General features: G+C 39.5%; 1 protein-coding gene and 1 long non-coding RNA gene across 4 annotated transcripts in view; one reads left to right on the top strand and one right to left on the bottom strand.

The window, feature by feature from the left end:
- LOC124133511 overlaps window positions 1–25,016 on the top strand; it is an 83,314-nt gene that overhangs the window by 48,060 nt on the left and 10,238 nt on the right. For all 3 annotated transcript variants that reach the window (XM_048384469.1, XM_046497912.2, XM_046497913.2), the window contains exon 4: window positions 23,461–24,804. In XM_048384469.1, the coding sequence (XP_048240426.1) occupies window positions 23,461–24,798 (1,338 nt within the window). In that variant the 3' untranslated portion in view covers window positions 24,799–24,804. The remainder of the gene's footprint in view (window positions 1–23,460; window positions 24,805–25,016) is intronic.
- On the bottom strand, window positions 501–23,612 carry LOC124133512. The gene is made up of 2 exons (XR_006860951.1): window positions 23,502–23,612; window positions 501–1,385 (listed from the first exon to the last, which is right to left on the bottom strand). It is a non-coding gene; the product is annotated as an uncharacterized LOC124133512 (long non-coding RNA).

Raw genomic sequence — 25,016 nt, 5'->3', positions numbered from 1 at the left:
TAGGCCTGTATACAGCCTCAGACATATCCAGGCCAACAAACCTGATCTTGTCCTTTTCCATAAATCCAATGAAATCATTTATATCATTGACTTTTCTGTCCCTCTTGACAGTAATGTGATTGACAAGATTGAGAAAAAACATGGCAAATAGGCAAACCTCGCTTTCGAAATGTCACACTTGCATCCCAAGTACCATGTTGTCTGACTCCCATTTTTGTAGGTGCCTAAGGTTTGGTACCTAGCAATCTGTTGACTGACATTGGAAGAGAGTACCTGGGTTTGCTGCCAGGAATTCAGCCCCTCTGACAATCTGGGTAATGCAGAAGGCCGCAGTGTTGGGGTGTCTTCACAGTCTCCCAAAAGCTCTGGGTGGGTTTGACTAGGCAGCGCTTCCTGGGAGAAGTCCCATTCGCTGTCTGGGCTGCATGTAGAGGGGTCAAGGGCCCTGAGCTGATGATGAGCCTAACCAGCCTGACTGTGCCAGGATCACCCAAACCCTCTTTGCTGCATTTTTTTATTTTAATATGTACATAATAACTATATGAATCACAAATGTTAATACATTATGGAAATATATTCAGGACAAGACTTGCTCATTGTTGAACATTAATCACACATTACTTTCATCATAATCACTCTCAATCACATCAATTTTATCAAGCTAACTTATCACAAGTTTAATCATAGTTACCTGAAAAGTCACAAACCGATGTTCAAGCTGACTCAGATCAAACTTGAGGCATGGAAATCTCTTTGTGAGATAAACAATAGAGTTTAAGTCAAACTCTGTTCTTCTCCTGATGTCAGCCACATGGAAGAGGACCTCATCACCAAGAAGGAACTTCTCTAACGTGTACTCTTGCTTTCTCCAAGTACTTCCTGACATCATGTTTAAATTCTCTGAGATTGATGCAGTTCTTGTGTTACACTTCTTGACCTTTGGTCCTATGGAATAGGTGGTCATTAGATTACTGATTATTAGGATCTGTCAATTTCACATTGGACAGGCTCCCAGCCTTCTTGATTGCATCTATCGTCACCAATCTGCTGATCAGGTCTCTTACGAACTGATCTTGGGTACCATGCAACTTGTTCCTCCTCCTTAAATTCGGTGTTGGCCATTGAAACGAGGCAGGACTGATGTTAGGAATAGGCAACAGAGCTTTGATGTTTTGTCAGAGAGACTGCCATTACGTCTCTCAAATCTGCAACTCTGCTGGTGAGATACTTCTGTGTGGACTTTTTGTCACTCCTCTTCTTCTTCGATAATGACTTGTCTGGTGATTTCTTCACTTTATAACTGGTTATATTTGAAGATCTTGACTTCTTTGGGAAAGTGGGTTTACTTTTACTGTCAGGTGCTGCCCTAGTAGTAATGTCTAGTCCTGTGAATGAATAATTGAAATGTCTTATCCAATCACCATGATCACAGATTAGTCAAATGAATTTTAATGTGAACCAACAACAGTTAGTTGTTTGCATAAATTTTCTAGAAATTGTTCTGATACCATAATATTTTTGACCATTATATGTATGAACAGGTAGAATTTCCATTACAACTACAGTAAATTATGTTTATGAAGAACATGCTTATTACGAACTGACGGATATAACAAACTTTTTTTGTCCCAGCCATCCTGCAGATGGTCATATATTTTCTACTACTAGTAATACATATGTCCATGATTGGACAAAAACTGTGATGGGTGTACAAAAACTAAATAACCCTAAATCAATTTCGACTTTAGACTGCGTGTTGGAACAATAGTACGGGAGTGTGTGTTACGACAATTGTCGCCCACGAAACTGGAAAATTGCATGGCCATATTCAGTAGAGGCATGTTAAATACCATTGGCCTCGAGTCCCCCGAGTCCCCAGACCTGCCGTATCATTCATTTATGAAATCTATCACATTTCAGAATGTCTGAAATATGTATTCCATTTCAATTTATCCTTTTTCATTGATAAAAATTTATTCACTATTGAAAATAAATTCTCACACACTTCGACAGCTGGTCCACATCGAACATGTCAAAGAGCAAAATAAAGACTTTTCAAACAAATCTTTAAATAGAATATACAAAGTAATAAATAAACTAAAAAAAGATATGTAAAAGTTGTCAAACTTACATTTAAGTTCTTATTCGTGGATTTTATTAAATTTTATATTTGCCGAAAATAGTTAAATTTCCGCTTCCTTGGTCCTTAATCTGGACGTTATAATTGTGTTAGCTTACATTTTTTATTTACAACGAACTTAATTAAGTTGTAAATGCATTATTTAAATAATGTGATAAACATAACCTTCATATTTATAAACAACAGGTAGACCTTTCAAATGGTGTATGACATGTAGTATCAAAGATGTTTTCCAAGCAGATATTTTCTTTGATAAATGTTGGCTTCATCTATCACACAAGCGTCTCTGGGAACATGGTGTCATAGCAGTAACACTTCTTGTTGACTGGTGTTGAAACACTTAAAATGATACAAAATATCTAAATTTGGTGCATTTTTCATCGAGATATCATACATTAAAAATTACCGTTACTTACAGAAGTATGGCATACTGAAAATAGCGACAGTTTCGGCATTTGTGCAACATGTGGCTGTGCCCAAAAATATTCAAACGTGATCAACCCCAAAAACATGCTGAAGTTTTGATACATCAAGCCAAAATCTTGATTTGGAAAGAATTTGAGATAGGATAAGTATATAAATATACAACTTATTGTAAAATTTACAATCTTTAAAACTTATCCAATCTCACACTATTCATTTGTCCCATGGTTGGAAGGTGGGGCGCAACTCCCTAACCTAACAACAAAGGTAACAAGCATAGGCTATACAAGAAGAATCTGGAGCCAAACAAGGATACGAAACCATGTTTGGTATCACTGTCTAGTGTCTATAAGACAAGGTTCTTGAATAGGGATATAACACTTCACAAAGATGGTTGAGTGAGTGAGTGAGAATGAGTAACCATTTGCAACAAGGGATTTCTGTAAATGCGCCAAATGCACAGATTGCGGTGTCAAGCAACAAGTGAAGCAGCTGAGAGTGAGGCTGAAGGAGTTTCGACCCTTAAAGGTAGGTGATTAAACCTTCTGTCTGCGAGTTGGATGAGCATGCTGAACAAACTCCGGGCTGGGTAATAAGGCATGACCAAAAGCAGTGTGAGGTGACTAGTGGATGCTATCTTATGCAGGACCTGTGGGGGAAAGACGTATAGGTGTAGGCCCTCCCACGATATTGCTAACACTTCATGGTCCCAAGCCTGAGGGTGTCGAATGGGAGATAAGAACCACCATAGCGGGTCGCAAAGAGATCAACTGTGGCAAATCAACTGAAAGTCTCATGTTGAAAATTGACAGAGCTGAGGACTGTCCTTTCATGGGACCAGAAGGATTGGAGAATAGATGCCCTGAGTTGTCAGCGCGGTGCCCAGACATTCTATTGCGTTTTTTGTTAATAACATATCTATGGCTTTCGTGAGCATGGGAAGTTGTTAGGCAAGGAAGAAGCCAGCACATTGTAGATGGCGTCGCAATGAGGGGCAGAAAATTACCATCTCATAGCAGGCAAAGTACAAAAGGATCATCTAGGATTGCCCTTGAAGAAACTCAATCTTCCACCGACAGGTGTTGGAAATACTGTAACAGCTGGGGGCAGAAGAGATAAATTGTTCAGAAAAACAATTTTTTCCCGATCCTTGCATCAAAATCTTTTAAAGTTATATCATTGGGTAATTTTTAAGCAAATCACTGGTAGATTTTAAGAAAATGTGTGTACAGCTCATTGCTTTTCCGGCTTAGTTTATGAGAATATACACAAGGCATAATCTTAATCCCTGCATGTAAAACAATGCCTAGCAGAACAAAAAAAGACAATTTAAACGGTAATTCAACATGTCTGGTGATTTTTTATCTTAAATTTAAAATTTATACTGGCCAATTTTCTTTTCACCCGTTCGTTTACCAGAATTTGCTGAAGTATTTTTTTTCTGCGCAATTTTTTTGATTTTTTCACCTCCAAAATACTGAATCCACTAGAGGGGGGATGCCCATTATACTTGGGTGCGCACTATACTCAAGAAAATACGGTACACAACATTGAAGTGGTGATGGACCCCACATGATGGGCCATTAGATCCAAAATGCCCGCCACCTTGTTCTAGATCAGGTCAACTGCAGCACGATTGCAGGCTTCTTCCAGCGAAGAGGTATGATCCAGTACCGAGTGGAGAGCCTCCGTCATCAAAAGAATGGTACAGACTAGGGGCAGCATTCTACGAACCATAGTATCAAGGTGAACCAAATCCCTGTCATCCACTGAAGACCAGGAGAACAAACGTTCCATGGGCAGATTGGCCATGAGTACCCATCTCGGTTGACACAAAATGAGGAGACTGCATTCGATCGCGTAATCGACTGAAAGATCCAAAAGCGCTGTCCAAATTAGACGCTAGGAACGGCCTGGTAGGGAGTGTAATTAGGAGATAAACCTACTGTGTTTTGAAATTTGATTTAGAGTAGATACCTCTTATCTTAATTTGAAACTGAGAGCTTTAGATTTACTGGGAATGAGCCTGCTGGTAAATAGAACTGGAGTATGACTGAACAGCCGCTTTTTTGCTGCAAATGATCAGGTTATTTTGAAATGAGGAATCTGATTTGACCTATCAAATTCAAGATTTCACGGATTCAAAGCCAGCTAGTGAAAGCAATTAGACAGCTGAGGACTAGAAACAGTGGTTCTTGTATGATTTTCTTAATTGTGCATGTTCTGAAATTAATTTCATTAAGTTTGATAAGTAATGAGCATGTCATCGTATCCCAATTGCGTGGTTTTATGCTCATAATGTTAATCACTGGATTGTCTGGTGCAGACTTGATTATTTACAGACCACTCTCAAACAACAAATTATTTACAGACCACTCTCAAACAACAAACAAACAAACAATAAGTTATGATCCAGTGCCTTCGGTGATGTCGTGCCACTTTTTTCGTGGCCTTTTGAAGGGAGGACTTTCAAATCCCGTCCTGCCAAATTCTTGCGGTGGTGGTTCACGGAGATGGTAATGTTTGTTGTTTAACACTGCACTTAGCAATATTCCAGCTATATGACGGTGGTCTGTAAATAATCTAGTCTGGACCAGACAATCCAGCGGTTGACATCATAAGCATCAATCCACTAAATGAATATTGATCATTAAAAGGCTTGTAAATAACATGTTGTTTACTTTCATTGTCGGTTGTGTCAATGACGAAATTGCCTGCTCCGAGTCTGTTCACCATCTAACATGTCCCTGACAGTTTCATACACATTTCATTTGCAAGCAAAAGATATGCCTCCGTAAAGTCTTGAAATCTGATCATCGAAGCAAACAGGGTTATGTCCTAGAACATCATATCGTCGCCAAAAGCATCTGATATCAAACAACCATATTTCCTCTATGAGACGGTGAGACAGTCTATGAATTTCACAAGAGCTGTTGACCGAGCGTGTATTAGAGACCTGGCTTGTGTCATAGAGGAAATATCGATTCGTTTTACAGTGCCTTTGGGTGATTGATCGGCAGCCATTTTTTAAGAATCGAAATGTAGACGATCGGTATATATTTAAAAGGGTTTCCGTAGCAAAAAGGAAAACACTTTTAAACCAATCTGATTCAATCATTCTTCAGTGTCATGGTAGGCGACATAGCCAAGAGACAACAAAGGAAGACAAAGTTTCTTCAGTTGAAGTACTCTTTAAAGTTTATACGCGACCCAGACTAGGGCCGTAGCCATTTCTACAGTGTCCAAACTGCCGGAGGAAGAGTCAGGGGAAGTGTGACGATTTCAAAGATCGTCCTCTTGTACCAAATCAAGAAGCGAGGCAGAGGTGGCTGTCGACGTCATTGTTTAATGCAGATCCGGAATGGGAGCCATAATGTCCAGAGGGGAACCAGTCTGACAAGCTGAGGTCATAGTTTGTAGAAGAGACTGAAGCTGTTGTTTGGTTATTACATCAGTAGTGTTCTGCGAAGTAGGAAGTGATGATGTGGAAAACTGTAGGATCTGGTACAGTCGTGGCAGGAGTACGCCAAAACCGGAGGAGATGGGGAACGCAAGTAACGTAAAGGAGCAGAAGCGTCATGCATGTTCTTAGAAGGGGAGAAGGACTTCTGCTAGGGAGGGGATGGGAGGCATAGGTCGGTTGTAGACGGTATTCCGGATAGGCAGGATCATAAGAATATCCTCACCAAGGAGGAAAGGTGACCATATACTGTGGATACAATTCCCAATCGTGCACCGCATTGGTATTTCATGGCAAATCTTGACGCTGCTGGTTATGATAATCAAAGGAGCGTGATCAGTCATGCAGGCGAGAATCCGGATGACTGGATTAGGAGAAAGGAGTAAACTGAAACGATTGTCCAAGTGAGTCTGCATTATGTTCGGCAACCGAGTCAAACCATTAGTCCAAAATGTCTCGATGGGTAGAGAGACGAAGGATAGAGGACCGAGCCCAGATCGCCGATGCTTGGAGGAGTATTGTTTGGTGGAGGTTCGATGAACCGTGGGAGAACATCGATCAGGAGAATCACGGTGATCCTGTGAAGTTCGTCAATCCTTGGAGGAAGGCTGAATCTTCGATGAATGCCTGTCTGCAGACGTTCGTCGAACCCTGGTGTTGCGTCAATCCGAAGAGGAGTCCTGACCCTAAGAAGTAAGTATGGCGAGTGTGGGAGGATTTGCTGATCTTGAGATCAACAAGCCAGAGAGTACAGATCCCGATCCTGGGTTTGCCAATCCATCGAAGATCGCTGATTCAAGTCCAACACTTGAACTGAAGAAGGAAGTTTTCCCGAATGTCAAGACTTCGTAGGTTGAACTTGATTGGGGGATGGCAGATCTTTGCGAGAGCCCTCTTGAGAGTGAGACTCGCATGGTTGTGAAAGGAGTTCGATGAATCTGAAGATAGATCTAGTGGAGACGTCTCATGACAGGAACCATGGATCAGGGACGGACAGAATACCCAAAGATGAAACCTGCTTCAGATTATCAACGGCCGAAGAAGAGGGTGACAAGGAATTCCAGAAGCCCAGTAGGCTTCGTTTAAGCAAGCATGACTGTGGCCGATAGTAAACAGCAGGCAGGTTCGGAAGGATCCAAAAGAGCCGAGAGAACCTTTGGAATGTCCGCACCCAAGGGTTGGTTTGCCGAAATTGTCAAAGGGCGGTTCATCAAACCTGGTTGAGCAGTCAGACGTCATTGGATAAAAAACTGACACGCCTTCGTCATCAATTGAAGGAATCAAAGACAGGAATCAAAGAGTGTGAATCAGTCTCACTTGTCGAAGTTGAAGGTTTTGCCAACTTATTAGATTTCTTGGAAGGTGTTTTCTTCAGTTAAGCCGTTTTTTCTGTTGATTTCTCAAGGTGGTCTTGCTCTCTGGGGGCGGTCGGGTAGCCTAGTGGTTATAGCGTTCATTCGTCACGCCGAAGACCCGGGTTGATTCCCAACATGGGTACAATGTGTGAAGCCCATTTCTGGTGTCCCCCGCCGTGATATTGCTGGAATATTGCTGAAAGAGGCGTAAAACCATACTCACGCACTCTTGCTCTCATTTATGCAAGTGAAGACTGAACGACTCATTGGACAAATCGATGAACTGAGCACATCGTGAAGATGTTCCTTAGCATCACCAACAGTCGGAGCAAGTATCATGCAGATCAGACGGTGAAAAAACTCGTTGACGGGGAGGACGGTGTGCAGATTGTTCATCCATGATGCAATATCGAACTTGAAACATCCGTATGTCAATTTGTAAGAGAAAATCAAAGAATCTCCAACAAGCACGTCACCACAGCGTGGCGATTGGAAAGAGAATGAATGAGCTGGCTTGGGAAATCACATGTTCAGCATGTGTAGGTCAACCAGCATGAAGAACGTGCGTGACTCAGTTTGTTCGGAAGTGACTATGGTGAAGCTAGGTGTGTTCGGGTGAATTCTTTTTTAGAAGCTGGAAACCTTTTTTAAGCATGTTTTCCACTAAGGATTGAAAGAAGAGGGAGAAATGCATAGTGTGAGATAGGATAAGTTTAAAAATTTAGGGGTTCTCAACTGCGAAGTTCCTCATATTGAGTAAAAACTTTGGAATGTTACAAAGTAGCTTCATTTGTGGGGCCAACAGAAGTACACATGACACACCTGTACCTGCCTCCAATGATGACATACTTCCAAATAAGCGTGGTTCATGTGATGAGATACACTCGAAATTCCACCTGAAATATCCACACCTCTTCATGATCCCCCTGCTTCAAAGTCTCCTGTGGCCAGCAGCGATGACGTCTCGGCAACAGAAGCTGTTGCTTCACCTAATGACTTTGACTGACCCGGACGTGAGTGGCAACTTCCAAGCAGGTTTAAAAATTACATGATGGACAAATTTTTTCAGTGTTTTATGTGTTCATTTCAAGTTTTACAGAGACAGTCTTAATTCATTCCATGTCAACATTATGTATTCTAGTCAAAGTGTCAGGGTTGGACTTGTTTCAGTACTCATTTAGCACGTTATCATTTTGCCTAATTCTTTTCAAGAAGAAGAGAAAAAGGTGGTCACCACCGTAATTAGTGATATTATATTCATGTATGACTAGGGAGTTACCTCCCTTGGTCATTACAACCGCGTGGAGTTACAGTCCGTTTGACTCCAAATGAGAACGATGAATTGCAAAATAACTCGAAATCAAGAAAAGTGTATGAAACATCAATACGGTACTTGACCATGAATACCCTGTACCCAACAAAATCTGAATTTTGTTTAATTTAAGACCCATGACGGATGAAGTTCTTTAAGAAACTATCATGTAATTTTGTATAGAAATGTGTACATGACACGTAGGGGGACAAACCGTGGAAGGAACAGCGCAAGCACGGTCTGCACGTGCTACACAGTGACCGTGTTCATTCAATGACAAGATGCGCTACTCAGCAGATGTTAAACAATTGATGTTGAATGTGTATGATTTCTTTAGAAGTGAAGCAGAAAGAGCAAAGCCTTTTTATGCAATTAATAAATTCTTGAAACGAGCTTCAAAAGCTCTTGGTATGTCCCCTCAGAAACTTAAAAATGTTGTTAGTCGACGAGATACAAATAGTCAGGCCAAGGAGGTAGGGAACATGTCAAAACCACGCAAGGTTGATAAATTAGACAGTTTTCAGAGGGATCAAGTCAGACGTGCAATTGTTAAACTGCACTCAGAAAATAAGTACCAGTCCCTAAGAATTTTGAAGAAACACCTTGAAACTGACCATGATTTACGTGTTACAAAGTATAAACTATGGCAGCTGTTGCATACATTTGGTTACAAATACAAAAAGATAACTGGAGAAAATAGGGCTGTGTTGTGTCATTACCGAAATCATTACCGTCGTACCATCAAGCAGAAACGTGAAGAAGGATATGAGCCCGTCTTCTTAGATGAGACATGGGTAAATGCGTCACACACAGCCAGCAGTCAGTGGGTACCCAGTGGTGACTGTAAGGAGTCTGGTAGAAAGTTCCCAATGGGAAAGGGTGAAAGGCTCATAGTTCTCCATGCTGGTTCTGCTAGTCAGGGTTTTCTCCCAGACTGTGACCTCGTCTTTAGAGCCAAGCCCAAAGACAACAGGGACTACCACACAGAAATGAACAGCAATGTATATTAGTCCCTGCTTTGCCTACCAAGTCTCTCATTGTCATGGACAATGCACCGTATCATAGTGTGCAGGATCCAGAAAGCAAGACTCCAACCTCTAATAACCGTAAAGGAGACATGGTTACTTGGCTACAACCGAGGAACATTACCTTTCCTTCTAGAGCAACGAAACCACAGCTCTATGAAATCATCAAAACTATGAAACCTGACCCCGTGTATAAAGTTGACAGTTACATCAAGGGTCCGGGTCACGCTGTCTTACGACTGCCACCTTATCACTGCGACCTGAATCCAATCGAGTTGGTATGGGGCATCGTCAAGGGTGACGTTGGACGATCGAACACAACGTTCAAATTACGAGATGTTGATCAACTCGTAATGGAATCCCTTGGTCGGGTAACAGTAGAAAGATGGAGGCGTTGTGTGGCCATAGTCGTTGACGAGATAGAGCCACGTTATTGGTCACGAGATGGACTATGGCCAGCAACAGTCCAACCTATAATAGTGGCAATCGGTTCAGGCACCAGCAGTTCCGACGACGAGATCTATGGCATGAGCGAGTCAGATTGCGACTGAAATTATCATGAGACGGCCCCTCTAACGCTCTGTCATTTCCCCTACCACAGAACGTGCAGTGCATGCGTGCTTGCGCTGTGCCTTCCACGGTTTGTCCCCCCTACGTGTCATGTACACATTTCTATACAAAATTACATGATAGTTTCTTAAAGAACGTCATCCGTCATGGGTCTTAAAATAAACAAAATTCAGATTTTGTTGGGTACAGGGTATTCATGGTCAAGTACCGTATTGATGTTTCATACACTTTTCTGGATTTCGAGTTATTTTGCAATTCATCGTTCTCATTTGGAGTCAAACGGACTGTAGAAAAAAATGTTGTTGTGTTTGGTCTGTGAACTCTCTCTCCCTTCCTCCAATAACTTCACTTAATCAAGATACTAAAAATACTATTTTAATGAACTGTTCTACTTCACTTTATGATGCCCTCCAATTTCTTAAGCAGTATTGAGGCTCAAATATGCACAGCAGCCTAAAGATTTTCTTAAAACAACAGAAAAATTGTGACTGGCATTTTTTTATAAGGACTGGTAAGATTTTAACGTAACCAGTCCTGTGGTCAGGGGGAAATTTATATTTAGTCTGCAACCCTGTTATTTTACAATGGAAAGGTTTCTCATGCACTTGTAACTTGACCACAAACAACCTGAACATGTACCTGTTTTGGGGTAGATCTTTCGGTACTCATGCCCAAAGTATTCTTGGGGGTGTGGGGTGTGGGGGTGTGTGGGGTGTGTGTGTGTGTGTGGGACTTCCATTGCTACAGCAATCTGAAATAGTAATCATATTAATCTTTCATAACTACATAGTCAAATATATATTCTGCAGGGTTTTACCTTGACCCCCAATTACTTATTTCTAGGGTTCCTACAGGAAGAATAAGGGTTCTGAAAGCAATGAAATGGTGTAGTGAAATGCAAGATTAATAATAACCTCAATTACAGGAATTTTATATTTCTTGTCAAGATTTGGTACAATGACTTTTAATGTGTGTCCCTCAGGACGCTATATATTTTCTTTCTGCATCCATACTTTACATTTGTGAGTACTGGACGTACATATCTACTTTGCTTAAATCCCTGGTCCATTACAATTTTATCTAAATTCAAATGTTATCAAAAAGTAATCAATAACTGTCAACAATACACAAAGCTGGAGAGTGAAGGGGTGGGGGGAACTCAAGGATTAGATCTTATCGTTTGTGCCTTGCGGGTGGATAGTTTTGATATCAAAGATCCATTTTAATTCAGTGGATGGGCGTTTGGCTGTGCTATGATCTGACCCAGGACCTCTATATTATTAAATTGTTAACTAATTTAATGTCATCAAATTTAGTAGCCACACCATATACCTACCTATAAATTTTTCACACTAGATATATTGAAATTGAGGTAGCACTGTGTACTAATTAACTACCGTTTTCACTCGCTATTGCGCCTTTCAATATAGCGCAAAAAATCGGTTATAGCTCCCAAATATAAGCACAATTTTAGTCTACCAGCTGATCACTGCGAATACACAACACTGGAAATACCAATCAACAAATGCGAACTATAATCCGCAATTTAATCCTATTATTAGGCCTATACTATCTGGTTATAAAAACATGTTCGTTGTATATCTAGATTTATGTTTGTAACATATTTTAATAATTTTATTCAAAATTTCATTTAATATTGTATACATTAATTTTGGCAAAATCGTGTGTGAAGAGATGGGTAGATCGCACAACTCACCGTTATTTACAGCCACCACGGTCAGATTACAACTATGGACGCATTGAAACAAACTTTAGTTGACAGAATGGATACATATATCAGAAATACCATACTTTGACTCGTTAAAAGTCATATTTGTTGTAGTTTGACTGTTATATGTCAACAAAAATTTCGCAATCAAGTGCGTGTGAGCATCGACGCTGACAGGTCAAAATGTTCCATACGAAAAATAGCGATCAGCTGTACCAAATGGTTATGCTTAGGGTTGTATATATATATATATATATATATATATATATATATATATATATATATATATATGAAGTAAAGCTGCAACTAAATTAACATGATATTGGAATATATTACTCCTGATAAAATAGTAGTTGAAGATACAATTCTTCCGATCATTTCATCAAAATTCTTTAAAATTATATTATAGGGGAACTTTCAACCGAATCATCTGAAGATTGGGAGAAAAAAATGTGTGCAGTCAAGTGTTGTTTCCAAGACAATACAATGTAAATCATCATGTCTACTAATATTTTATCTAAATATTTTCAATTTGTTATTGACCAAGTTTTTTATATCTGTTCGTTCACCTGAATTTGCTGGGTATTTTTAGAAACAACACGCAATAAATCTTTTGTTACACTATGAATCATAAACTACTACCATATTCTAATTTTATCAAACGTATAGGGTAGTTGGTGTTAGGTAGGCAGAGCAAGCATGTACTGTTGTGTTGGTCATTTACCCCCTACGACTCCACCTCGGCCAAACCGCTGATCGTCTATAACTCTCATCAATTATTTGGACCCCCAAGGTAGTGTTGCAGCAAGGGATCACTGTTGCAACTTTGAAGCCTGTAAAAACCATTCACAAACTGACAAATTGTTGCAAGTTACGAACCTAACATGTATTTATTGTGACTTTTCTTCTGAAGGGACACAATCACTCCCTTGTGAATGCCTCTCATTACAGATGCATTATCAGCTTTACTCGTATTACCCAGGTGGATTAAAACAACACCATAGAAATATACATTGCATAGTTACTAAACAAACACAATCATATATACTGAACAACAAAAGTTCCTGTGAGATTGAATAAGATTTAATGCAAATATATGTTTTTTACCAAATCTGAAACAATTTCGGTTTGCAACAGATAAAAGACTCCTGTAAGTGTTCAAATGGTTTAATTTGCCATACTGACTTCAGAAAATGTGTGATTTCATAAAAAAAACATGAACATGCCAAAATGTCAATTTAAAAATCAATAGCGTGTGTGTCCACCTCTGGTTGCGATGCAAGCAACACATCTTCGTCACATGGAATGGACCAGGCGTCGCACAAAGTCCTGTGGGATATCTGTCCATATCTGCTGGAGCATGTTTCGAAGTTCCTGGAGTGTCTGTCGAACACGTGGTTGGCGCTGATCCATCTCATCCCACATGTGCTCGATTTGTGAGAGATCAGGGGAGCGAGCCGGCCAGGGTATGACCTTCACGTTGTTTTGTTGAAGAGAATCCTGAACAAGTCAAGCAATATGAGGCCGGGCGTTGTCATGTTGAAAGGTAATGCCTGGGCCATGACGACTCAAAAACGGTAGAACAACAGGGCCGATCATCTCGTCGCGGTAGCACTGTCCATTGAGAATTCCCTCTACCACTATCAAACGGGTCCTCTGTCTTGCTGTAATCCCACCCCATACCATAACACTGCCGCCCCCGAACTGATCTTCTTTCATGACACAATGATTGATGTAACGTTCACCTCAACGTCGGTACACCCGAATCCGTCTATCGCTGTCGCTGAGGTGAAGGCCAGGGATGCTTCTTGCAGTCACTGTTGCTGGCTGGAATCGATTTCATAAGTGTGTTGTTCGAATCCAGTTGTCTTGTTGATTATTGGTTACGCGTTACCATGCCACTCTGAGGATGGTTTCTGACTGCATTCGTCTGTTGCCAACATTGCCATAAACAACACCGAATGGTGTTTCTGTGGATGTTAAATTGTCTTGCAACATCACGTTGACTCGATCCTGCTTCAAGCATACCATTGGCTCGCAGACGCTCATTTTCGGACAGGCGTGGCATTTGGTAATGTTGAATAATTGCGTAATTTTGTTGTTTTTCTGAGTGGTTGTGTGCCAGCACGATGCTAAACAATGCATATGGAATCCCGTTAACGCACGTTTTAATACCCATTCTTGAGTAGTGAAATGCATGGGGCTTGCATGAAAGTCAACTGTTGCATGAAATGCATGCTTTTCTGTAGCAGTTGCGTTTTTGTGACTTGATTCCATACATGTACTACAATACTGAATACCAAACTTTACTTGTTTGAAAAATACACTAAAATATTGGTGTCACATGAACTTTTGTTGTTGAGTATTTTTTAGGCTAAAATTTATAATTTGCCAAAGTGGGGTTAGCAATGTGATCCATGCAAGGACAGGAAGTAGTAGTACAAATAACTTAGTTCCCAAACTTTAGAGTAACCCCAAACTCACAATTGAACTTTATATGTTCATAAGCATATCAAAAATATCTCCCATACAAAATGCCCTCAGTAATTCTACTAGGTGGGAGGGTATGGCTAAAATGGAGCAAAGCCTAAAAGCGACCACCTCGGCACTCTGCCTAGAATTGGACGTAACTCCCATAGCAGTTTAACAGGTTGGAGAACTCTAGCATGACATAAGGGGAGGTAACATCGATAATCCAATTTAATAATGAATAAAAACTTTATGCAAAATAATAAGTAAAACTCACCAAAAGGCTTGCATTAGGCCAATCTGTTCCGAATAGAGAATAAGCACGCTTGTTTACAAACATGAGAAAAGTCTGGTCTGTGGCAGTGGCATAATGCTATGTATCACTGCGCCGGAGTGTGCTCCTCACTATGGTGTGCGCTCAAGTAGTAAATATAACCATGATAACTTCAATTTTGCGATTAATGATCGAAGGGGTAGATACAACGTGATTGCCCTGACCCCCTAGTCTGGATTCTCTGCGGCCACTCCCTCAGCTACTGAAGCCCAATTGTCTTGAAGTGTCAGGTTGATGAAGTGGTGGATCGTTCCATCAGATTGCTTGAAAAGATTCCTTCCCCAATGGAACAATCAACTCTGCTTTATGCAGAGATTTCTATTGGATATAGCAAGGGGTTTTTTGTGCTTTATTTTCTAGAGAGTTCCCTGAAGGTAGTGTCTTGAGTACGTCATAACTTTGGTTTGTTTTGAGGAACGATTATGGAGCCTATGATTTCCGCACTTTCACTTGGACATTTAAATACTTTCTACGAATATTATGAATTTTTCCCTCCTCGGAAATTGAGTCCCAATGGCTAGATCTGGTGCAGGTGTGTACATGGTGTAGCTCCTTCCTTCACTGTCTTCTGTCTTAAGAACATCTGTTCTAGAAGATCCATAGTTACGGCGGGAGTTAGCATGGGTGGAGTAGGAGTCTTTGGCGTTCCCGATCTGGAGGGTGTCTCAGCTGGAGTAGCAACAGAGAGAGATGAAATAACATCCACCATTTTCTTGACTGCCTCCTTCCACTTAGACAACTTGATGGAGAGAGATAGCTTGTTGAAAGCTGTCTTGGGTTTGGGATGTGCACGACTCACACCTAGTCTCTTCTCTGCTTGAGGCTTTTCTACACGCAAGCCAGTTGAGGATCCCCTGTAATCATGAACTTCCCACTTGATTTACAGGCTAGAAGAGAAAATTGTTGTTGGGGGATCTCCTGTACGCAAGAAATGAATGACAGCTTGCTGAACCTCTTAAACTTATTCACAAGTTGAAAAGGTTTGTGGAAAGCTTGACCAATCAGACTCATAATATTAGCAAGACAGGAAATGTGGATAGCATTGGTACTATGTCTACTCAAAACAGTATAAACAGCCCTTATCAAGTCAAATACTAAATCATTCTACAAGTGAATGGCATTATTAAAATGATAAAAGCAAACTCACAACACTTTGAGAAACTATGGCATGAATTGTTCTGTCAAGAAACACTGTCGCTGCCAAATACGATGATACTTTTTCATAATGCAATTCATCAAGAGGTGCAAGCAAAATATTGAGGATAAGATGGCCCCTCTTTTTCACCTAGCTCATCAAATATTTCAGCAACACATTCAACTTAAAGTTTCTCTTTCAAAGCTTATTTTTCAGTTACATAGACATCCATCAAACAGGCATCCTGCAATCACTTTCCATTTGGAATAGTTCCTCCTTTCAAGATTCTTACTGCAGGATGATCAGGTTTAGACATTGAAATATTCCATCTTCACCCATTCATGTCACAGTTTAATACATTCTTTCTCTGTAACAGTTTTTGAAAGTAGAGTTGTATCGAAAGTCTTCTGTCTCCCAGCTTGCGTGCCTAGTTCAGCTTTCAGAGAAAGACGTTTTTGAAAGATTTTGTTGAGTGATCACAAACAGAACTCTTCCCAGTATGATCGATAACACATTTTGTTAAAAGGTTGTCCTCGTACAAGTCACTAGAGCTGTGGCTGTGCTCCTTTCCATGTGTGTGTGTATATATATAAGTTGTAGCAGTATCACTCAGGGTATATGTGGTTTTATTCGTACTGCGTAAGGTTTTATACCACAAGACGGAGGAGAGCATATGTGGTGTCATGCGTCCCGCCTACGGCTTGTGGTATAAAACCTTATGCGGGACATAGAAAACCACATATTCACTCATTAAATAAAAACAAATTGAAAACTGATAGCAAATATCTGTGAGATGAAGTTTACTTGTTTTGCGAAGAGACTTTCATTGACTTGTAAGCAAATTGCAGCTTTTTGCTTCAAGGCAGGGTTTTTGGGTTGTATTCTCCCACTCAGAATGGGAGTGAGTGAGTTGGGTTTAACGCCTCTTTTAAGAGTATTCCAGTCATATCACAGCGTGTCAGCTTAATGTAAATGTGAATAAAGCGACAAAACCCTTTCCATATCCAATAGAAATTCAGATCGACAACCCACAACAAACACTGGACTCAACACATGCCGCTTCACTCAGTATACTTGCTGACACCAAAGAGTTAGCTTTTTATTTAGTCATGGTAGAATGGAGATAAACAAACTGTGTTTTCAATGTAGAGCTGCGCGTTTGGTTGCAAATTCAATTTAGCGGGGTTAAATCTACAGGTAACCTAGCTCTACATTGAAAACACAGTACGTTTATCTACTAAATGTTCATCACTGAATACAAAGGAGGTTCAGTACGTACTTCCCTGTGAAGATCCGGGGTACAATAGGTCTTCAGCAACCCACGCTTGCCGTAAAAGGCGACTATGCTTGTCGTAATAGGCGACAAACGGGGTCGGGTGGTCAGGCTCGCTGACTTACTTAAGAATGCCATCGATCCCAATTGTGTGGATCGATGCTCATGATATCAATCACTGGACTGTCTGGTCCAGACTCGATAACTTACAGACCGCCGTCATATAGCTGGAATATTGCTGAGTGCGGCGTAAAAGAACAAACCAACCAACCAACCTGTCGTACTCTGGTTTAATATATAATTATTTAACTCATCTCAAACTGTAGTGTTAACACTAATGATCTAAGTTTATTTTTTTGCTATATTATGGTGAAACAATACATAATTGTTCATGCAAGTGTAGAAAAGTGTACACATGAATAATGATTGAGAAGCCATTTTTTAGGTTTTGCAGTAAATTCATCCATCATGAGGTCGCAATATATGTAGTGATGTGTACCATTTTGGATGAAGGTACAATGCAGAGCCTTTTGAACCCGTGAAGATCCGGGTTAGAATAGGTCTTCAGCAACTCTTGCTTGCTGTAAAAGGCGACTATGCTTGTCGTAAGAGGCGACTAACGGAATCTGGTGGTCAGGCTCGCTGACTTGGCTGATGCATGTCATCGATCCCAATGGCGTGGATCGATGTTCATGATATCAATCACTGGATCGTCTAGTTCAGACTTGATTATTTACAGACCTCCGTCATAGCTGGAATATTGCCGAGTGCGGGGTAAAACAAATCAATGTGTTCGGGTGCCCCTGTTCATGTTACCGGCATGCACTGGGAGGAAGTAGGTTGGTTCAGGTGCACCTGTTCATGTTACCACTACCCACTGTGAGGAAGTAGGCTAGTGCCACTTTCAAATTGTGTTTTCACAATAATTCACCCTATACCTTGACCATGTTCCTTTGTCAAGTGGTATACATCTCAATTAGTTTAATTATGGTAACGGTTATCAGACAGTGAGTGAGTGAGTGAGTTGGGTTTAACGCCGCTTCTAACAGTATTCCAGTTATATCACGGCGTGTCAGCTTAATGTGGGAGGAAAGCCCGAAGTGATGGAGGTCTCAGACTTTTACCACTTCGGTGAAACCCACGAGCACGGGGATGTTGCTGACAAACCTAGAAACATAATCGGGCGAACCGGCCCACTCAGAAATCCATATGGGGCCTGTTTTCATCATGGCAGGTTATAAGGGATTTATTCTCTCACTCAGAAATATATTTCCGCCCAAGAGCATTTTATCAAGATCAGAATCAAGTTCAATCAACATTCTATTCAAACATTTTTTTTATTAATATTTCCTAATTTTATATATATAAAATTTAACTAAAGCATTTATCCATGAAATAAGCTTATGACATAAAAACATGAGTCTTACCCCAATGACATAAGTATGTAAATGAGATAACTGAAGTGGGACTTTTTTTGACAGCAGGTGTATAAAAACAACATGGATACCTTTGATGTTGGATACAATGTATCAAAGGGGGAGTGCTACAGTGATATCAGTGTTGGCAAATGGATAATACAGGTTACAGGTTGATGGTACTGAATTTGAATTTGACTGTGATGAATGCAGATTATCTAATATTTCCTTTGAACAACATTTCGTCATCGAAACACCATCGTTGAGCATGGCAAAGCAGACAACTAAACACAAAGCCTAAAGATGGTCAAGGTAGATTTGTCGCTGTTGAGGACGGCATGGTTGATGATATGATCCTAGACAATCAGAACAAAAACGCAGCCAAGAAAACTTTGTATGATTTGGAACTGTTTGATAAAATTCCAAAAGTCCAAAATGAAATTCACCAAATGCATGAAATACACCCAAACGCACTTGACATCTAAGCAAGTTTTCCATCAGTGTTAGAAAAACAAATGGGAATATTATGAACCAAACAGTCTCACAGGGCTTCGGAGCAGCAATGAGAGATCACTAAAATGAAGGGAGTATGGCTATTCCCTCACGTCATCCTTAGAATTTTCAAGATCATGGGAGGTATTAAAGGAGAGGAAAATTGAAGAAAAAAGGGCGTGGCAACTTAGCAAGGAGAATTCCTGTGGCAGTCTGCATCCATTGAAATCAATAATCCAAGGAGCATAACAATGTATCTATGGCTCTACAACACAATCCATTTCGGGTTAAGAGGTGTCAATGATCACTGCAACGTGCTTAATGTTAAAAAATTGTTTGTAAATTGTTTGCTTATTTCAAAATAACTCAAAAACTCAAAGAATAATTTGGAATGGTTTAATTATAACAAAGTACAATTCAAATAACGGTTGTTCTTTTCAGAAAGCCTATGCAACTTTTACATGTTAAGAACCGGCTTCTGCCCAATTTCTGCACAAAAAGTGACTTTCTGCAAGATAGGTATATTTCTGCACTGAGTGGAAATTTCAGGAAAATATCCTGTGACAGCAGAATTGTGGAATACAATTGATTTCTCTAACTCTTTCCACATCAGTCAGCCAGAAGCTTTTACTGCTGTTACAACGAGTTCCATGAGACACTGTGGTCACAGATGATGCCTACATTTATCAAGGAAATGTGACCATGGAAACATTAAGAAACTTAAACTTTTAGGGTGGGTGTTTTGTATGGTCTATATCTTTTTAACTATGCACCCTAGCTTCACCAAACTTTCTACACACATTAACCACAATGAGTACTTGTGCCTTTTGCTAGTTTGAAGATTCTGAACTTTTAATGTTTGCCGTTTCCATGGAAACATTAAGAAACTTAAACTTTTAGGGTGGGTGTTTTGTACGGCCTATATCTTTTTTATCTACATGTTTTTTATCTTTGATAAGATTCTGAAAGTTTTCTCTTTTGCTGTTTTCATGGAAACATGATGGAATTTAGAAATTTTGATGACTGGTTTTGTATAGCTAATAGTAATATATTTTCAAAAATTGTTTCCACACATGTAGATCATCATAAGAATCTGTGCTTTGTGATAGTTTGAATTTATGAAATTATGGAAATTATTAATTTATTGATTTTCTTATATGATATTGTTCCATTTTTTATGTGTTTTTATATCAACAATTTTTGGTCCTTTTGATAATTCTTCTTATGTAACTCCTCAATCAAATTTTTATTCAATGGTGTTCATGGTGATCTACTTCCTCGTAGTGAACACTGGCAACATGGGAGATTTGGGGGGGGGGGGGGGGTCAATTATCACTGGAACTCAATCTTAGTTTTTAAAAAATTGAAGTTAAAATCAGTTAGAAATATGTAATATTTCATTAATTAACAAACTATTTACTATTTGTTGTTGACCAGTGGGGATAACAGGGGTATGTGAGCTTTGCTCACTTCTTTCTTGTTCCTTTTGTTTTATTATAACATCTTTGAATCGTTATCTATCGTGTAGTTGTCAGATTTTCGATCACGAACGTTGATACTACCTAATTTTGTTAATCCAACATAATCATATGCAACCAACAATGTCGGATTAACGGGATTTTACTGTACATGCAATGCTGTTCAAATCTGTTTTTCTTTTGATCATGAGTGGTAGTAATTTACACATGGTAATGTGGAAGTTTCTTTTTCTTAAATTTTCTGGGTAAAGAAAAAACAAATCAGTCATATCTCAAACTTTACTTTTTATCGCCCCCGACATATAATGACCAGCGGATATAGCCATCAGTATGTCCGTCCGTCTGTATGTCTGTAATCATTGTTTGTCCGGATCATATTTCCTAAACCGTACAACCAAGGTTCACAAAACTTGGTACACTTAACAATTAGGCTCAGTAGCAGTGCCTTTTGCTATTTAGAGATTTTTAGAATTTTTTATTTTTTTTCCATGGAAATATGATGAACTTAGGACATTTGAGGGTAGTGCTCTTGTCCGGAGCATATTTTCTAAACAGTACAACCTAGCTTCGCAAAATTTTGTACACTTAACAATCAGGCTCAGTAGAGGTGCCTTTTGCTATTTAGAGATTTTTAGAATGTTATATTTTTGTCGTTTCCATGGAAATATGATGAACTTAGGGAATTTGAGGGTAGTGCTCTTGTCCGGACCATATCTCCCGAACCATACAACTTAGCTTCTCAAAAGTTTTTACACCTATCAAGCAGCTTATGTAGTGGTGCCTTTGCTATTAACAGATTTTTTCTTTTTCTTTCTTTTTTCAATTTAAATTGAAAAATTATGAACTTAGGGTAATGTCCTCATCTGGGGCATATCTTCTAAACCATGAGACAGAGATTCACCAAACTTTATGCACATATCAATCATGTTCACTAGTAGTGCAGTTTGTTATTTATAGATTTTAGTCTTTTTACTTTGTAGCCCCTGACATATAATTCTAAGGTGTACTATTTACCGATATCATATACTATATATGATGTGAGCTACATAACCTAGTACATTCTCTTTATGCCTTTGTGTCATGAGGCTACTACAGTGCTATTCATATGCGAATCTGCGAAGTTATTGTTATTACAATTTCATGAGATCATCAGAAATTGAGCTACATGAACCAATATTTATAACCTTCATTATATTTCTGGTTTTGGCATCAAGGAAAAAGATTTCCTTGCCAATCTAAATACATTTGAAGGTACACACAGTTTACCAACATGCCACGTCAGGGGGATATGTCATCTTCGGATGACTCTTGTTATTTGTTGTTATGGTTATCACATTCAAAGGAAACTTCAGTTCCAAGGTTTGATTCAACTCTAAAATCCATCTAAAATGATACACTGAAAACTATCGATATTCATTGCAATAGTTGTTTGCAATATCAATAGTTATCGCAATAGTTTCTTTCAATATCAATAGTTATCGCAATAGTGATTTCCAGACCAGTAGTCACCCATAATAAATAGGAAAGTTAAGTTCATTTTAAATAAAAAAACGTAAGCTAACACATTCATAACATCCAGATTCAGCAACAAGGAAGCAAAGATTTGACGAAAGGAAATTCATAATATACACCTACCTATTGCATTTTTTATGTAACCTCCCCTGGAGTATTTTCACAGTTGTAACATGAGATTTTATTGGAGGGTAACTAAACTCGAGCAAACTGGTAGTCCATGCCAGTTTCTGCCAACTTAATTTCATGGTGCAAATTATTACAAGAGTTTGCAACTAACCTGGCTATATCCCCCGCCCCTGTTGCGGAATTTATGACATAATTAAATCGAAACAAACCCTAACCTTTTTTAACCGAGGTGGAACTTGTCATGGAAATTGTAAAAAGAGAAGAGTTTGCCACTAACATGGCCAAGTCTCCTGCCCAGGAAATGAAGTGTATATTATGTCAACAATAGTGACATTTGATCACACAAACACATACATTTGAAAATATTCAAAATTTTGTAAGGAGTAAAAGGCAGCAGGGGAGCATCTATTTGATGTAAATGCAAAATATACCGAAGAAACAAAATAAAATGCTGCAAGGCACAATTTCTATGAAGTTCAAGAAAAAAATGAAACCTTCTCCACAAAAAAACATGATGGAAGTACAAACTGACAAAACCAGTTCAGCATGTACCTGACTAACCTGCAAAGTTTCATGAAAATATATTTAACGGTTTATGAGTTATGCTCTGGAAACGAACACTACCCTCACAGAACCTAAGTCCATCTTGTTGCCATTGAAACGTAAAAAATAAAAATATCTAAAATTTCTAAATATCAAGAGGCACCAGTTCAGCATGTACCTGAATGACCTGCAAAGTTTCATGAAAATATATTTAATGGTTTATGAGTTTTGCTCCGGAAACGAACCCTACTCTCACAGAACCTAAGTCCATCTTGTTGCCATGGAAACAAAAAAAATTAAAAAAATAAAATAGCAAAAGGCACCAGTTCAGCATGTACCTGACAGACCTGCAAAGTTTCATGAAAATAAATTGAAAGGTTTCTGAGTTATGCTCCGGAAATGAAACATGACGGGCGGGCGGGCGGACGGACGGACAGAGCCCGTTTCTATATCCCCCGCCAACTTCATTGGGTGGGGGATAATAATAGTTGATTGAACTTATTCCACAGAGATGATGTCGCAGTATCACACAGGGCACATATTTACAACTTATATCCTTAGACTGAAAACGGGCAACAGACTGTGGTGGATAATACAACTTAACTTGGTGAGCTATGGAACACAGTTTAATTTTTTCTTCTTAAACCGGTATTTCTCTTCACGCAGAAAACTCGAGAGGAGGACATGCCAAAAGGAAGTGATCTTACTTTATGCATCCTGGGGAAAACTGGACATGGGAAAAGTTCTTTGGCAAACACTATTCTAGGGGAGGACTGGTGCACTGTCTTCTCGTCTTCTTCCTCGGGTACCAAAGACTGTAACAAGAAACAGCAGACAATTGGAGAAAGAACTATCTGTGTGGTTGACACACCTGGAACTATGGACACAAGGCATCCAAGAGAAACTCTTTTAGAAATAGGTGAAGCAATAGCCTATGGTTCAGATGGATTTGATGCATTTCTTATAACACTGAGGTGGAACACAAAAATGACTTCAGAGGAAGTCATGGCAATAGAACTGATGAAAAAAATGTTTGGAAAGAAAGTACTTATGGAGTATGCTGTTTTCGTTTTTACCTATGGTGATACATATGTCACTGAGCAGAAACGTAAAAAAACTAAAGAACACACTAGTTTTAAAGACTATTTGGGGTCGCAATCTGGACATCTAAAACAGTATCTAGCTGAATGCAAACAGAGGTGGGTGTTGATAAACAATATGGATTCTGATCCAGGAAAACTCAGAGAACAGTTGATCGAAATTGTCAACACTATTGACAAAATTGGCAACAAAGACAAATACAGTAATGAATACTTTGAAGAAGCTAAGAAACAGTGGGAGATTGAAGAGAAAATGAACCAGGATAAAAAGGTTATTGCAAAAAAGGTTGCTGCCAAGGTAGCAGACACTGTAGTGGCAAAGAGTGGAGAGTGTTTTCCAGCAGATGCAAGAGTCTCACTTGAGACTGGTGAGACAATCCCTCTTTCAAGTCTGCAGATCGGGCAAAGAGTCCTTGTTTCGTTGGGCAAAACTGGATATGACTTCAGCACAGTCTATTTGTTTGGACACTTGCAGGAGGCTTCTGTTGCCAAGTTTATAAATATAGAAACTGAAAATCACACAATAACACTCTCACCTGATCACTACTTGTACACAAGGAAGAACCAGTGCTGGGTAGAAACTGCAGCAGAAGATGTTGCAACTGGGGACATTCTCCTCACAGAACATTGCAATGTTATGAAGGAAGAAAAGGTGACAAGAATAAGTACATCCTTTGAAAAAGGTCTGTATGCACCATTCACAATGACGGGAACCATTGTTGTCAATGGCGTGCTGGCCTCCTGCTATGTGAACTGCATCTCCCCTGGCTGGGCCCATGTTCTCCTGTGGCCAGTTAGACAATTGTACAGACTTTGTCCATCTCTCCTGGCGTCAGTGAGCAAGCCAAAGACGAATGGAATTCCAACATGGATACAGTTTCTACGTCGTGCTTTTAACATTTAAGTGAAGGTACATCTTCCCACTCTTTCATCTTCACTTTTGCAAGATACAGATATTAACAAATTGTTGCTTGTAAAAGTCTTCAATTAGGTCATAATTATTTTATTCTCAAATTTGTTTTCACCCGCAAGCCTAACTACATCCTGCTCCAGATAACATTATTGTCCAAAAATACCATCAGAACAAAATTCTCCATGTGTTGCTATGTTTCTTTAATCATA

This window comes from Haliotis rufescens, unplaced genomic scaffold (genome assembly GCF_023055435.1).
Source record: "Haliotis rufescens isolate VD_foot unplaced genomic scaffold, xgHalRufe1.0.p SCAF_5, whole genome shotgun sequence".
Taxonomy (NCBI): Eukaryota; Metazoa; Mollusca; class Gastropoda; order Lepetellida; family Haliotidae; genus Haliotis; species Haliotis rufescens.
The sequence above is the reverse complement of the archived record's forward strand: the minus strand, read 5'-3'. Positions and strand labels throughout refer to the sequence as shown.